Consider the following 17,257-nt stretch of genomic DNA (forward strand, 5'->3'; position numbering starts at 1 on the left):
AATAAAGAGTATGAAAGAATATCAAGGTAGAAATCGAAGATTTGAAAAATTATTTGGTATAAAATAAATAAAGAATGATTTTTCCCAACTTAATACCCTTTGGAATCTTGAAGGTCGAAGCTCGAAGCTTGAGATCACTTGTCAGTAGTCTCTAATTTTGTTTTGTTTTTATTTTTTTGGTGGTCAATAGTAATATTCATTGGTGGTCAATGTGGATGGTATTTTCTCCTCTAATAGTTCCTAGTTGTGAGGTGGAAAGCTCCTAATTTTAGGGTGTGATATCACTTACTAATCTTAATTCTTTTTTTTCTTTCAAGAAAGTTATTGAGTATGGAGAGGGCGAGCCTTAGTGCAATGGTAATGATTGCTCCATTGTGACCAAGTAAGTGGTCACGGGTTTGAGTATAGAAACAGCCTCTCTCTCTCTCTCTCTCTCACCCGTATTCCATGGAAGGAACTGATGACAAATGCACTTTAGAAGCAACTGTTGGATAGAAACTTTAAGAGGCTCTTAAATCTTAATTGTTAATATTCTCCTTGTATAAAATGCTGTTTTAGACAGAGGAAGGATATTTGTCCTCCCAAAGGTTGTACTCATAAAATCACAATGCATTCAGATTTCTTACGACATGGACTCTTTTGAGCATATGAACGAACACACAATTATAGTAAGGGCTCTCTATGGATGGATGGATGGATCCCTTTAAGGAGTTAAGGGTTTTGATTTCGAAGAAAAAATTGTCAAATCTAATCAAATTATTTAAACTGGATCCGATAAGCTGACATTATTATTCGATTCGATTTTGATAGTTTACATTGTTAAAAAAACCACCATTGATTTAATTTCGGTTCTAGTGTCAAATCGATAAATTGCCACTCAAACCATTTAGAACCGTTTAAAATCGATAAACAGATCGATGTGATTGCTTTTGAGTTTAGCCTAGGTCATGAAAACTTGATTGATGCCATTAACAATTCCTATTAAAACATTGAATAAGTGGGAAAAGAGAAACAAAAATATTTTCTCAAGTCCTTTGTTCTGTCCGAGTTAAATCGACTGGTTCTTGTTGGTTTAACCGGTTCGGGTTGAAATTTGACACCCACTACCACCAAGTCTTCCAGAATCCAGATGGACTTAGCAAAAATAATGAGCTCACATTATTAAATACAAAGAGATTGGGATCATAGTGAGTTGTAGAAACAAAAATCTGGCAAGAGCTTTGAAGATGCCAATAATGTAAACATTAGCTTGAATTTAGAAGAAGTGATTGATGTGGTCTTGTAAGATGATGGTGGTGAGGAAGCGGTAGCCTCTCTCAGAGGGATGATAGCTGTCCCAGAATAAGTATTTGGAGTCATCTGAGCACGTTTGTGGGACCAAGTTGTTGCATAGTATTGAAACCTCTAGTTTTCCTGTGCCACAACATCCATCGTTCACCTCTTCAAAACCTAAAACAAATTACCAAAACCAAACAATATCTATTCAGGGCAACTAGCTAATTGGTAACTAGGGAAGAAATAGAAGATTTTGTACCTACCTATGCATTTGGAATGGTTAAACCCGATCACGATTGGCTCCGTTTGGTTGCAAGAAAAATAGGAGGAAAAATAATTTTTAAACCTAACTTTTATAATTAATGTCACATGATTATATCACTAACTCCAAATCATTTCATATTTGGTTATTAAACTACATTTAAATCTTTCGGTTTGAAAAGTTAATAATACATCCAAAAAGTATCGCTACTAAATATGATAAGATTTTAGTAATTTATTTAGATTGAAAATTTTCATTTAATCCTTTAACTTTAATTTCCCTTATAATCAGATGGAGCCAATGCGATTATAAGATGCAACAAACTGTTTGCATAAGTTGTCTTAAAAAAAAAAAAAACAAAGGCTCCATTCAATTTGGCTCTCCTCCAACCGTGGTGGGAGTTGGAGGGTCCAACCCATTTCATAGGTACCCACTTAGGTCCTACCTGTGAAATGATCAAAATCACCCTTGTTGTGGCCCTGGGGCTGTGACTTTAGACATTTAAAACCATTTTAATTGAAAATGTTGATTTTTCTTTATGAATTAACAAGTATTAGAAGTGATGAGGAGGAATTGATGATTACCGTAGGAATGAGGGTTTTGGATGATATCAAGTAGGGGTTTGTAGATATCAATGAACACAATTTTGGATTGTGGGAGCCTTTGGTTGAGGAAGCCGATGTGGAAAGACAACTTAGTGTTGAAAAGAGATGCTGCTTTGTTGTATTTCTCAACACACCTTCTCTCTCCCCCTCCTCCTAGGGTTCTCTGAAATGGCACACATCCAATCGGTGGGATGCCTATCACAGCGATCCTTCTTGCCCCTAAACCATACAGATCCTGCCAAATAGATTATCATAAAAAAATATATATAAGTTGCGATCTATATATATATATATATATATATATGGAAGAGGGTTTCCCACATTGCAAATGTGGGAAAGAATCTACATGCTACATCAGTAGTTGTCGTGAAAAAATTATCATTCATATGGGGTCTACATATTTTGAATAGGATAGAGAAAATATAAATAAATGCGAGAGTGAAATTGCACACTCTGAGAATATATCAATCTTTTTTTCCATTGTATAGGTGTCAAATAAGCTGTAACATTACTGTTTTGTTGGCATGCAAATTTTTTTTTTTTTTTCCAATGAGGAAAATAGTGACATTTCATATGTGAACTCGAAAATTTGTGTTTGTCAATGACATAATAATATGTCACATTCAAAATATTTTTTGAATATCCTTTTATACCCCTATGTTAAAGAATTTTTGAGAATAAGACAATGGAATATTAAAAGAATATGTCAAATTCTAAGTACACCAGAGGGGGCTATATGTTAGTTCGGGCAAAGGAGGTTTTCCTAAGCCAAATTTTACACTAGGGGGGGGGGGGGGGGCTATTTATGACATTTTACTGTTCAATGTGAACAGTGAAACATGAGAGGGCGTGCAATTTGGTTCCCACACTATTTGTGTGTGGAACCTTTTCGCTTAAATTAATTCTCTCTAGCAGATTTGTATTGGGTTCATGAGTGTATGGGTGGGCTCAGGTTGTTTGGTTTGTCCAAACTGGTAGTGGGGTTAGGAGTACTGTTATGTTAATGTGTTGGGCTTGGGTTATGACAGTAATCAGCCGTGAAAGCTACAACTTATTAGTCCACTATTTCCTTATAATTTTGAAAATTTTTTTTATGAGGGAGGGTTGGGCATGCCATCAACTTTCGATAAGTTAGTGCCGTACAACAATCACAGTGCCGAACATAGGGGGCAAGGGAGTCTTTTCCAAAGGGGGAGAAGAGAGGAAGACACATGTTGGGTACCTTGGCAACGACAATTATGATTATCAAATCTCCCACTCAGTAGTCTAGAATTATCACATGTCAAATTTCATACTCATTTTCAAACATATAACCTCCTATATTCTGGTAACCTGAACATTTTCCTTTCTATTTTCAATCATTAGTTTTTTATTTTTCCATTGAGTTAAAGCTTGGTACATTAGTAGGGGACTTGGAGATCTACTTATTCATAAAATTTTCAACCCCATTTGATAGACTTCTTATTGCCATCCATGTATTCTATAATGGATGTGCATGCCATCTAAGAAAATTACACCCTTTATTTTTTTTGGCAACTGTTCCTCCAACTGCCTATCTAGGTAGGCATCTCAAATGTGGTTTCTCTCCGCATGTGGTAACCATCTCACCCCATCTGACACCGTCCATGGGGTATCAGAAGAATTTTGTTCCTCTCCTGTCCGCTGCCCGGACAGGACCGTGTTGTCCCCTCACATGGGGGCACGAAATGACTATTTAACCTCGCTCGGGCAGTGTGTTCGGGCAGGGGATTAGGTCGTCATTTCGCACCCCCCATGTGAGGGGATAGCACGGTCCTGTCCGGGCAGCGGACAGGAGAGGATAACGATTCGTATTAGAACCACCTTTTGAGTGTGGGCCTCACCCATAGACAATATGAGAGGACACTATCTCAAAAGGGCACCTAGGTCAGGTGCACTTAGTTATGCCATGCAGAAGGGTGAAATGGTCAGTAACAATTTAAATTGCTTACATGTTAAATGTTGGATTCAAATTTACTCATATACACTTCCATGTATTTATATGCACTTTCTCACAATAGTTTTTGGATTTTTCAAAGCATTATTTTGCCATTTGCCTAACTTATTGAGCTAAAGCTTTACATGTGAAAAAGAGACCTTAGGGCCCATCATTTCAAAAGATGTCACTTGCTGGTTGACACAACGAGGTGTGTGTTTGACCATAAAATCTATTTATATTTTGCAGAAAGTCTTCCGTCACCACGTGGTGAAGTTTCCACACCATCGAGGGTTCACAAACCTGTATAGGATTTTTTTCCCCAAAATACCTTTCCAAAACCCTCCTGTCGTATTTGAAGCCCCATGGTGAATGGATTCCAATTCATCGTGGCTTAAACAAAATTCGATCCTTATTGTCTTTTTTTTTTCCAGAAGAAAAATTTGTAGTTAAGTTTTCGTTGACAATCTTATTCAATAAAATGTGTCTCCTTAAATTTTTTCCTCTCCAAACTCCAAAGAAGAAAAAAAAAAATGCTGAATTAATTAATTGAACTTGAAGTCTAATTTTAATTCTTAGATATTAGAGTGAAAAAGAGAAAGATAACCAAGTAATGCTAAACGAATGCTAACCTCCAGCTGTGGCGGGAGCTGGAGGATCCAGCCCAGCAAAAATAAGGGGGTTTTTGGTCATTTCATGGGGTGATCCCCCTATGAAATGACCCAAACACCCCTATTTTTGCTGGGCTGGATCCTCCAGCTCCCGCCACGGCTGGAGGAGAGCCGAATACATGCCTTAAACCATTTTTTGGTGTTGGGATTTTTAATAAGGAAAGATGAGCAGAACTAACCTGAATGAATCTGGAAGCTGAAGTGAGCATGAGATCAGTATAGGCAGGGACATTGTAGTTCATATTTCTGAAAGGAGTAGAGAAATAAGTATTGGCAATATCATCGCTCCCTGTACAGATTGCATATAAGCTTTCTGCAATAATGCTCCTTGTTCTCTCTTCTCCAGTAATCACTTTCAGCTTCCCCATGTACTCTTTGAACAAGTTCAATTGATCCGACAGAGACAACACTGACTGATCATACATATATAAATATGTAAAACATGTAAAATAAGAAACCCAAATATATAAAAAACAGAAAGTTTTCCTCCACCTTGTGGTGAATGGAGAAGAAGAGAAAAAACAAGAAAAAAAGGAAAAAGGAACCTGGACGGGATGGGGCGAAATAAATGCCCAACCCCACGTGAAAGGTAAAAATTCTGCACCTATTGATGCTTTTGTGTAGGGGTGCAAGTTTGGCCTTGTTGGTCCGAACCCACCCTAGCCCGCCCTGAGCCCGAATGGGGCTTGAGCTGAGATATCTTGGCTCTAAGGACGGGTCAGGGCTGAAAATTTCTAACCCTAAATCAGGATCAGGTCGGGCCAAGGTTGATGCCTCGGGCTGAGCCTGGTCCAGCCCGCCCATGCATCTCCCTTCCCCCTCCCCATGATCAAGGCCAAATGGGGTCAGTTCGGCCCGAACCTAATGGTGGGTTAGGGTTGGATTTTTCAGGCCCAGAGTCCAGGTCAAGTCGAGCATGGCCCAACTAAGGGGACTTAGGGTTAGACTAGGGTTTATTAAAGCCCGGCCCAACCCAACCCTGTTGCAGCCCTACTTCGGTTAGTACTCCCATTGGCCCTGTGCTAGTAGAGGCCACACTCCCTGATAGCGAATGTATTCCAAAAAATAAAATGGTAGAGGATTGATACCGTTAACTTAGCGGTGAGCGGATCATAACCAGCACCACCGGAGGCGAAGCTTACACCTGTGAGGAGGTCTGGAGGCTTCAAGCATGGGTCAAGATATGGAGGCAAAAGCTCCTTAATTCCCAAATCTTCAGCTGCACCCAGAAACAAGCACAAGTAGTCAAGAACACCACAATATGATTTTCTCTTTCTCTTTCAAATTATATATAAATGAAATTGAAATTTCATTGGTTAGGCAATGTGGAGAGAAAGATCTGAACTATTTATAAAATCTTTTTTTTTTTAATCTAACGGTTTGGATTAAGGGTGTCAATTTTGAACCGAAATTGAAATCGACTGTTTAAAATCGAACTAAACCAAATCGAAATAAATTGGTTTGGTTTTAGTTTCAAAAGCAGAAACTTTTTCTCAATTCAGTTTGGCTCGGTTCATGACTAAAACTGTTGAACCCAACCAAATTACCTATTTTCAAACGAAATAATGAACTGGTAATATTATATTCTTTTGTATAATTTCAATCAATGTGGATGATAGATTCTATTCCTTAATTTTTAATGTTTGTAAAAGTTTGGTAGATTAGGACACTTAACAATAAGAGTTATTTTATTGGTGAAGATGTAAAAAGTTGGTACAAACACCTAAAATAGGACCTAAAGACTGAATATGATACGAACAAAAACCGAATAAGGACTGAATATGAAACCAAGCCGAACTGAGTCGGTTTGGTCTTGATTTGGTTCGATTTGATTTCTGCATTTTATATGAGGAATCAAACCGATCGACACCCATCAGGCCTTGGATTCTACAGATGATAGTGTCGGTTTGATTCATATGTATCAATTTGCATGCATCCTCAATTACAAACTGATGATGAGGATGGTTTGCTATTGAGTATTGGGCCGTTCTGATTCCTTCATCGTTCGGGCCTTGGAGCTCAACGTGTGGAAGATGCTTCATCCAATTGTGCGAGCTCAATTAACCCATTTTTTCCCCCCATGCTCGGCACCATTGGATGTTGCATCTTTCACATGTTGAGCTCTCTGGCCTGAACTGCAAGGCACAGCAAGATTAAGGGACTGCAGAGGATTTTTTTTTTCGTTCTAATCTGAAGAGTCATTTTATCACTTTTGGTGAGGGCTAAGAAAGTCATCACTGGGCTTTCACAAGAAGCATAAATGGGCCCATGGTTAATCTACATCTGCTTCTCACTTCACTCACATGGAAAGAAACAAACTTTGATTTTGAGTCCGGATCATGTCCTTGTACAAAGTACAAGCACCATCCAAGGCCCTCCAAAGCTACTCATATGAAATCCGCTCGAGTCCGGATCAGGTTCAATGACATGTAGTGTATTTGGGACCTGATCTGAGCTCATTTGGAATCTTGACCTGACATGTGGGCTCCAATGATTCCAAATGAACTCATATCAGGTCCCAGGAATAGGGTGCATGTCATTGAACCTGATCCGTGCTCAATCCACTCCACCTGTGGGTCCCACATAATGGATTTCATGTGATTGACGCTGGAGGGCCTTGGACGGTACTTGTACAAAAACATGATCCACGTACCATATAAACTACGTACCTATGAAATCAGTAGGAACCTTTCCGTTGCAAAACCTTCCAGTGGGGATTCCTCCCTTGAAATCACGGCCATAGGGAGGGAAGTTGCATTTCACCAGCGTCTGAAGATTATTATTGTTGCCTGGGTCTATGATCGAATCTCCAAACGCAATCAAGGCCGGGATCGTAATGTTATTAGGCAAAGTGATGTGTGCTTCGTTGACTTGGAAGAGGAAGCAGGAAGCTATGATAAATACAAATAAAACAACAAAGTTTGCAGAAGAAGAAGAAGAAGAGGGTGGAAGCATTGTTTTTTGAACGTAGAAGCTGAGAAGTCTTTCTTTCAAGTAAGAGTGCTCATGGATCTCTGCTTCTCCTTATAGTAATGGAGGGTGAGGAGAGAATGAAGTAGTCATCTACTAGTGTGTTTGGGGGTTACTTATATATATATATATATGGGTCTATTGGCTCTATAACTTAATCAGATTTAGGTGAGGAATAGGGTATGTAGTCGTTGAGACACCAGAAAGATAGGTTCTTTTTATTTTTTGGTAAATAAGAGAAAAGAAAGATTATTAATTGGTTATGGTCCAAAAATAGATGGGTTATATGTTCCAAGAGAGATTGATCATGAGACTTGAAACTGATCCTTTGGATCCGTGAGTGACTCTATAAATTGTAGAAGTTCCTCCTTCATCTTTCACACACACACACACACACACACATAGAGACGTTTAAATCTTTAAGTGGAGCACTTCACTTCACTCTCTATAGTGATGTATAGAAGGACCCCTCTATTACAGTCGAACAGGGCAAGAAAATCATAGTGAAGTGAATTGTTTCACTGTGAATAGCGATATGGAAGAAAACCCATATAAAATAATTAAGGCTCAACTTCTCCACTAACCAAGATCAAGAAGGGTATTGATGACCCATTTTGATATCCATGAAATCTTAACTGGTTCGACCCATTAATAGGTGTAAAATGAAATCGGTTGGTTTGATCCGGTTTCAACCCAAAACCAAACTGTTAAGGAAATTGGTTTTACATATATATAAGGAAATCAATGGGAAAATTCTTTTTTTGTTTCTTCTTTTAAGTTTTTGTTTCTTATCGGGTTACTAGCGGTTTGTTCTCGATTTTGTATCAGGTTTGGTCCGGTTTTCAGTTTGGTTTTGGCTTGATCTATTGTATTATTTGTATCCATTAAACCCAAATTAACCAATAAAGGTTCAGTTTGGTTTTATAATGCCCCACATTTCCATTATAATGTTTTAATATTAATTTAAAATAATTATTTTTATTTTTACTGTTTCTGAATTGTTTATTAATATTTTATTACCTTTTGTAGAGTATTTTAATACTAATTCTTGCACGTGATAATATGTTACATAATTTATATAAGTTGAAGTATTTTATTGTTATTTAATATGATGTGGATTTAATGATATTACATATGTATGCAGTTATATTGATTTAAATAAAATTTATTTGATTTTTATGTATTTACATGAATAGAAATGCATAAGGTGTCACATTAGAGGTAAACAAGGTTAATTAAGTGATACCCTTTAATTATTAGAGGGGTTTGGTTAGAATTAGTGGTGACAGTCAGCTAGTGGGCCATGTATTGCCACCATGTGCATGGCCAAGGTAACTCACTCCTCTATTTACCTTAATTTTACAGATGTTGAGGTAGGAGTAGGGGTGCAAGTTTGGCCTTGCCAGCCCGAACCCGCCCTGGCCCGCCCTAAGCCCGAACAGGGTCTGGGCTGAGATATTTGGCCCTGAGGGCGGGTTAGGGCTGGAAACTTCTGGCCCTGAGTTAGGGTCGGGTCGGGTTAGGGTTGAGGCCTCGAGCTAAGCTTGGCCTGGCCCGGCCCGACCCTGATTTAAGTTATACTATAAAATATATATTGATATAAATTATACATTATGAACTTTAAATTTCACCCACATTTTTTTATATAATATACTATATATGAAGACAATAAGTGTTATAATATAATTTATTATATTGTTATTTTATGTAAAATTAATAAGTTCTTCCCAGTCCATTCCAACCCATTCATTTCTTTCCTCCTCCCCATGATCAGGGCCAATTAGGGTCGGCCCAGTCCGACCCTGAGGGCGGGTCAGGGTTGGATTTTTCTGGCCCTGAGTCAGGGTCGGGTCGGGTCGGGCTTGGGCCCAACTAAGGGGACTTAGGGTTGGACTAGGGTTCTATAAAGCCCGGCCCAACCCGACCCTGTTGCAGCCCTAGGTAGGAGGGTGTACTTACACAGATCCTGATACGACATGTTGCGAATGCATGAAGTGCTTGAACCTAAGAGATCAGGCTTGAGGGCCATTGAAGATGTTTTTTTATGCTTTTGATATTAGAGATGTTTTGTGTTGTAATAACTTTTGAATACTGAATTCATGATATAAATAATAGCTGCCAGTGTTACATGTTTCATACTATCAGGTCAGAACTATTATCTATACCCAACTCCAGTTTAAGTCTTCCGTTGTGTGTGATTTATTTGTATAAGAGTTGTGATAATTATTTACTAATATTGTGGATCATTTGATCAACGCCCGTGAGGGTAGTACCTTTTTCCTTAAGCTCAACCGGTTAGTTTCAGTTAGTCTGACTAATTCAAGTTGAACTTTAACACCCTAACTCTAATGGCTTTAATTTTTTTTCAATCCTATCGAGGGCCCATAGGCCACTAGGATGACCATAGGGTAGCGTCCCAGCTCAGGGAAAGGCGGCCAAAGGAAAGGGGGAATAACGGAATAATAGGATGCCAAGCATTCGATTGGGGGAGGGTCGAACAAGCAACACGTACTCTCCCTTGGACTTAGGCCAGCTCTCTATTACAACTGGCAGCCACCACCACGCCAAGAGGCACTTCCCCCCCCCCCCTCCTAATCTGATGGCTAAGAACACCGTCATGCAACCTAGCCGGTAGAGCTCCGAACAAGAACCATTAAACTTCTTAAAAAAATTTAGATGAAAATACCAATGTTGAGCAATATGCCAATAGTTTTATCTACTAATGATGGATTAGTTGATGGTTTTCTATTGAATAGTAGTGGCACCGCATTGTTTATTTTGTGGTTAAATGTTCGGAACTAAATAGAGGAAATTACGAAAATGGGAAAAAGATCGCTGCCTGGTCATGTGGAACTTGCGCCTAGATACAAGAGGGTATAAAATTACTGCCTCACCCCTCGTGAAATTAAAAATTTCATCCAATGCTCATGCCCGCACTATCATTGGTCCCCGCATTGGTGCATGGACCACGCAACCAGACAGTGATCTCTTGCCCGAAATGATATATTACTTCTCATATTCTACAGTCTTTTTTTATTTTTATTTTATGAAAAAGTAATAAATAAAATTAAAGAGAGGAATTTACAGAAGAGTAATGTTTATAGGAGTTACAATCATTCTTTAGGGCATTTGATGCCAAAAGCTAATCGAGCTATAGAAAAGATCATTACTATTCTAGTCAAATCTAATACTAGTAAAGTTTTTAGGTAGATCATCTAAATCAAAATAAAGCTTAACAAGGTTCTAGGGAATGCACATGTGGTCAAAAGGGTGTAGATATGTGCATAGAGCTCTATTGTTGCACCAAATCTCTTTGAGTTGGATCTTAGCTTCTTCAGCATGTTTCTATCCTTGCAGAATTCCAAATAATTTAGCTTCCATCTCATCAGTTGTTGTGAGGTAACCTGTAGATGTTAAAACACCCTATCCAACTAGTATAATGCAAAAAGCCCAACTGGTTAAATTTTAGATGAGGATCATATATGTCTGCGCAGATTAAAACAAGGAATTGTAAATCATGGTTAGAGACATGATTCATAACAGTTGTGGAGTGTGTGGTCAGTGGAGATGCAATTGAGAGGTTGATGTTAGGGGTTGAGGATAGATATTTAAATTTGAGAGCCATTTAATTACATCCTTGATAACCAACTGAGGATCAGCTCTAGCTAACCTTTTAATTACTTTGTTCCTTACATTCCACTTAAAATAGCAAGAAATAATAAAAACAGAATAAAACCAAATAGAATATTATTTATTCAAGACTTTAAATTGGAGAAGAGAAGCACACAGATGTGCCATTGAAGGGCTAGATAGAAGTTCTGTTCTCCATCCGAGAGGGCCAAATGCCCAGATATGCTTAGTCCAATCACATGACAGAAAAAGATACCAAATGGATTCATCACAAGAACCACAGAAAACACATGTAGACTCAACGAGCATCCATTTTGAGAGAGTTGCTTTAACAGACAATCCTGCATTTAAGACACACCAAAAGAACATTTAAATTTCGAATGAATATTAGTTTTCTCAAAAAAATTGCCACCATTTACAGTCCATGGTTATAAAATAAGGAGACCCATTTTATAGTACTTCTATTTTTTTTTCAAGGATTAAACAGACTATAGGAGAAAAAAAGTTCACGTTTCCTTTTTTTTTAAATTTCCACCTATTTTTTATTTTACGTTGAAACAAATACAGCCAAGATGATGGTGTTATAATGGAATTAAAATACCAGTCGCAAAAGCAGGTCAGATGATTAAAGTATTAAGAATGACTTTCATTTAGTCCATGCAGCCCGCACCTGTCACATTTAGAATCGAAACTCAATCGGAAAAAAAATTCAGTTTGATTTTGGTTTTGAAAAGTGACATTTCATTTAATTTGGTTTCGATTTTAGACTAAAAATTCATTTGGTGTCTTTGTTGAGTTGTGTGAAATTACCTACTATGGATTCGTTTGTTGAATTGTGTAAAAAGTGATGAAACTGTGGATGTCGAATTCCTAAGTTTTCGAGAACAACATTAAAAAAATGTGATGTTCCCATACGATGACAATATCAACACTCCACATGATAGGAATCAGTGGGAGTTGAGTGATCGGGAGCCATGAGAACATCAACAACATAGCCAGAGGCAGTGGTTGCCTTGCGAGTCTTAACATCAATAAGTTCAATAAAAGCCTGATCAATAGTAGGCAAAGGTTGTTAAGAAAGAAGAGAGGCTTGAGCATGTTCAAAGTGATCATCAAGTGCCATAAGAAATTGGACAAGGCGAGTGGATTTTCGGCGAGCATTGTTGTTACGTACACAAAAGGGACAAAATATAAAATAGGAGAATGTTATGTATTTGACCGATACACCAAAAGCTCCAGAGTTGATGGAACACGTTAAATTAAGTCCCTTTTAACATATCTCATACTAGGCTCGCCCAATCTAGCATCCATACACTACAGTGGGCCCCATTGGACACATAAACAGATCACCATACTTTCGCAGCTAACATTCTCAACGGCTCTCACTCTAGGCAGCTTTTACTCTGGCGGTAGGTAGCCCTTTCCAAATGGCTCCACTATGCTCCAAGGTTTTTGCCTGGCAACAAGTAGTCCTATCTTGGTGGCTTTCACTCTACTCCAGGTAGTCCTCTCCTAGGTAGCCCTTCCATGATTTGAACCCATGACGTGGTGCCCAGCGCTGATACCCAATGTTAGGTACTTGACCGATACACCAAAAGCTCCAGCGCTGATGGAATGCATTAAATCAAGCCCTTTTAACCTATCTCATACTAGGCTGGCCCAATCTAACGCCCATACACCAGAGTGAGTCCCATAGGACACATAACAGAAAATATGGTAGATTTAGCTTTCTGGAGTAAACATGGCCTCTTGGCTTTACAGAGGAAGCCGACCTCAATCTCTCGGTAGAGAAATTGTAGGAATTATAAGTCTATCCAAGTCTGTCTGCCTTTTTCTCATTCATGTAACAAATAATAACTTACGAAACTACCCACTAATCACTTCTTCTAATAACTTCCTCACTTCCTATAATAACTCCACTCACTCCTACATCCACTCTACCTCCATATAACTAACTACAAACACACGTATATAACCTAACCCTAACAAATAGCACATACACACCTTACACATATATCCACCTCATGCAAAAGCCATGCAAACCCTTGCATATATGCAAGTAACAGTTGTAATTCTCAATATCAGTAAGATACTTTAGATTATTATGTCCAATGAGAGCAAGTTGAGCTCATACAACAAACATAGCATAATGGAATTCTGAAATGGTCTAACCCTTCTTGAGTTTCAGATCCTGAAGATCAAGCACAAGTTGATATTGGCGAGTCAAGTCAGTAGGAATGTATGATCGAGCAGTTCCACATTTTCTTGACAATATCAATCTTTCCAATAAGCATACTAATGGAGGGAATAGTGGAATTGGTGATCCAGGAAATAATCTTGTGATTGTTGCTATCCCATCCGTCCATATGTTTCTCAAAGTTGTCGTTTTCTACTTGCATTCTGGAATTGCATGAACCATGGGTCTCAACATGAGGTTAGTGTAGTTCTGCCCAGTGCATATAACTGTCATTGTGTCTGCATTTCGAGACCGAATCTGTAGATGAGCTCTTCATATGAATTGTATATTTATGAGTCTAGTTTCAACCATAAAAAGACTCAGTCGATTTGGCTTGTGGAAGAGAGTTATCCATTTTTATTGCATTGTGATCAATTCTGATGAGTATAGTCCTTGTTAAAATTTTGAAACCGATTTATACTCAATTTTTAAGTGGACTCAGAGACCTTAAATAAAGTTAGTTTTCTGATAAATTGTAGCCCTGTGAGTCTAATTGCAACCCTTAAAAACTGACTCATTTTGTCTTTCGGGTGATAGAGTTAAGTCACTGTTAGTACACTGAGGTCATTCTGTTTGGCAGAAATGATCACTGTCAGTACCCAAATTTAGATTTGGTTTTGAAGGGCCTTAGAGGCCTATTCTAGAGTTGGGTTAATCCGTGTAATTGAAAAATATTAAGTGTAGTCTTACCCCATGAAAGCTATCCATTAGGGATCAGTAAGAGTAAGAAATAGTGGTCTTATCATACTGCGATTGAATTGGACAATTCCTGATGGTATGTGTTTGTCTATTTCAGTAGGCAACCATGGGTTACTTAAGAGGACTTTTGGTATGATTGTCGGATTTTAGGTCTAGTTTAATAATATATAAGTTTCATGTCCATTGGAGGTTTGTGTTAAAAATTATGGTTTTAGGAAAAAGACTGTGCGCAGAGTAGGTCAGAATCTAAAATCATTAATGTGATGTGATAGGTGAGCATACCTAAGGGTTGTACATTATACGGGAGAGAGAGTGGAGATTTGGTAAAGGTATCCAAGATGAGTAAAATTATAGATTTTTACATGGTTGATATTCCTCTTTTATTATATTAAGTAAGTTAGACCATAAATTCTCTTATAGATGTTTTTTTGTAGAATTCTATTATAGATATTATGTGATTGTTTTATGATGTTTTGCAAATAATTGGAATTTGTTTCTTGCTTTACTACGAGTGATATGACATGTATGTATCATAAGTTTAGAATTATATGAATGTGATGAAATGCCATGATAGCATATGTTAGAAGCTCATCATGAATATAGAAAAGGAATTGCACATAAAGTCCCAAACACACATAGTATTCAGAACTAAAACCTAGATTGCACCCCTTTCCAGCAGGGGGTTAGCTGCTGAATAAGGACACTAGACCAGAGCTGAGGCTAAGATTTCCCATAGGGCAGCACACTGTCCTTCAGAACCAGAATGAGGGTTAAGGATGAGAATTCTCTTACTCCTACAAAACCTGATCGAGACCTCCCATAGGGAAGCTCACAAGATCTCAGACCTGGTTCAATGAGTTGAGGTGAAAAAATGACTCTCAATGGTGTTCAATCGGATAATGCAAGAAATAGCAGCCGTCAGATCAAAGGTCGTGTTCCTCTTCTTTACCAGATGTGCACTTGTAGTAGAACCAAAAGGACTTGCATTATTGTAATTATTTTTTTTTATCATAGTTTATGCATTTTTTATATATGTAAATTGTACTTATTAATGTATGTATTATCTATGTTTTGTCTCACTGAATTGTCGAGCTCACCCTTTATAATAAGATAATTTTCATACACAAATGATAGAACATGTTAGTGTACGGACTGCACATATGATCAGGAGCAGTAGGATGCCGATTATGATGCTTGATAATTTTCTAGACTTGAACAATGGATATTTGAACCCGTTATTAATTGGTTTTGGTTTTGATTATGCAATGCAATATTGTTTAATTTGGATTTTGATTATTTCCTTTTATGACTAGCTTTATGAATGGTTTAATGAATAATTAAGGTCTATTTAGATTCGCCACTAAATATGAATAAGGCTACATACTTGCCTTGAATTCAATAACATGATGCCCAACAAGTCTTCCGAATGATTAGAAAGAAAGGCATGCTTGTAAAAATAAATAAAGGGAAGCAGTTTTCTGTATAGGAGTGTGGCCTACGCCAGCATTCTCATGTATCTATCTTCTCTCCTCTTCAAAATAAGGGATAGAGATGTCTTTTCACATGGAGAGGAGAGAGATACAATCATGGAAGTGCTAGCATAGGCCACACTCTCGGACAGAGAACTTTTTCCCATAAATAAAATATTTAATCAACTTTTAGAAACATGTTAAGTTAGGTAACAAATCGTAAGATCAACACCCGCGAGGGTTGTCTTACCTTGCTAGGAGGGCTACTAACCTGTGTTAGTTAAATGCATCCCACAATACCAATGGAATACGTAAGTTTCACAGACAGGACGGGCCCAAGAACTTGAATACCTCTTTCCTACAATTCATTAACATCTGAGCGGGGCCTAACACAAATCTACAGAGGAAACTCCAAATGCAAATAATAAAACACGAGTTAGACAATAGTTGCTTCATGAACAAAACTTGTCTTGATTTTACTAGATGAATTTCGCATTAATAGATACATCAAAACATCAACCGAAATGTACAGAACTGGAGATAAGTATACACAAGTTCCAGAAATCCAGTGGCTAATGAATATCAAGTGCAACCAGAGTCGAAACAAATTAGATTGGAAAGTTAAAACCATGAATATTTCTGCTTCAGTGTTAATTGACTGCTGTTGCTGTAACATTATAAACACACAGCATTGTCTGAGGCAGCTCAATGAGCACCAACAAGAAATGGGTGCTGGCAAACCCCACACTCGATGGTTTCAGAACCGGAGCTTGGAACTTGGACCTACAGTGATAATCAAAATGCCTTGAGATTTATTTGAGAAAGAGAAACCCAAAAAAATAAATAAAAAGGATGGCAACTAGAGTATGATAATTCAGTCAAGTGCAGTGGCAGAGAACTTCAAACCTGCAGATGTACAGTACAAGTAGGACAAGCAACTTCTCTCATCCGCTTCCCAGATCCGTCAGATTTCGAACCTGTAAAATACAATTAATTGAGTAGAGGGTCACATTCTTTCCCCACGAAGAGAAGAGTTAAAAAAAGGTTCAACTGACATGGGATAAGGAAGTGATGTGTTTGTCGTGCCCTTTTTTGAAAAAAAGATCATGTCGGACACAAACATTTAGGATCGAGTTTTGTTTCAGCCACGGTTAGGGGAGACCAAGGCCTTCGGATGGTGTCCATAGGGTATAGTAGAAGAGGGGGAGGGGCAGATTTTGACAGCCATTCACCGTACAGTGTAGGAAAATTTTCCCCAACATTTTATGCATTCCTCCAGTGAGATTTTGGAAGAATAGAATACATTGGGTGGAGTAGAGCATCTAATCACCCCAACAGTAAATTTGCCATAGGTGATTGCCATATCTCAATCAAATTACCAATTTGAAGGAGAATAGAAGGATCAAATCTCAGACAATTTTAAATGTATGTCTTTCAACAATGATAACTACCTGATGATGCCTTACGGTTTCGGTCCATTTCTTCC

At 38.0% G+C, this 17,257-nt stretch overlaps 2 protein-coding genes across 2 annotated transcripts in view; both read right to left on the bottom strand.

The window, feature by feature from the left end:
• Nucleotides 1-1,239: 1,239 nt before the first annotated feature.
• On the bottom strand, nucleotides 1,240-7,722 carry LOC122661663 (GDSL esterase/lipase EXL3-like). The gene is made up of 5 exons (XM_043857139.1): nucleotides 7,437-7,722; nucleotides 5,856-5,986; nucleotides 4,947-5,180; nucleotides 2,122-2,377; nucleotides 1,240-1,449 (listed from the first exon to the last, which is right to left on the bottom strand). The coding sequence occupies exons 1-5, from the start codon at nucleotides 7,720-7,722 to the stop codon at nucleotides 1,256-1,258; spliced, it is 1,101 nt and encodes a 366-aa protein (XP_043713074.1). The 3' UTR covers nucleotides 1,240-1,255.
• Nucleotides 7,723-16,222: 8,500 nt separating this feature from the next.
• LOC122661661 (protein FREE1-like) overlaps nucleotides 16,223-17,257 on the bottom strand; it is a 28,791-nt gene continuing 27,756 nt past the window's right edge. The window contains exons 8-10 of the mRNA XM_043857137.1: nucleotides 17,223-17,256; nucleotides 16,678-16,748; nucleotides 16,223-16,554 (exon numbers count right to left, since the gene is read on the bottom strand). Of these exons, the coding sequence (XP_043713072.1) occupies nucleotides 16,477-16,554; nucleotides 16,678-16,748; nucleotides 17,223-17,256 (183 nt within the window). The 3' untranslated portion in view covers nucleotides 16,223-16,476. The remainder of the gene's footprint in view (nucleotides 16,555-16,677; nucleotides 16,749-17,222; nucleotide 17,257) is intronic.

The sequence above is a fragment of the Telopea speciosissima genome, chromosome 5 (genome assembly GCF_018873765.1).
Source record: "Telopea speciosissima isolate NSW1024214 ecotype Mountain lineage chromosome 5, Tspe_v1, whole genome shotgun sequence".
Classification (NCBI taxonomy): Eukaryota; Viridiplantae; Streptophyta; class Magnoliopsida; order Proteales; family Proteaceae; genus Telopea; species Telopea speciosissima.

What these genes read in the sequence shown, in the direction of transcription:
- LOC122661663 (XM_043857139.1), bottom strand. Translation starts at nt 7,722, where the DNA reads ATGCTTCCACCCTCTTCTTCTTCTTCTTCTGCAAACTTTGTTGTTTTA. An exon ending in GGTTCCTACTGATTTCATAG is followed by an intron (nt 5,987 to 7,436) that starts GTACGTAGTTTA and finishes TTCTGGGTGCAG; the next exon opens with CTGAAGATTTGGGAATTAAG. An exon ending in CGCTCACCGCTAAGTTAACG is followed by an intron (nt 5,181 to 5,855) that starts GTATCAATCCTC and finishes ATGTATGATCAG; the next exon opens with TCAGTGTTGTCTCTGTCGGA.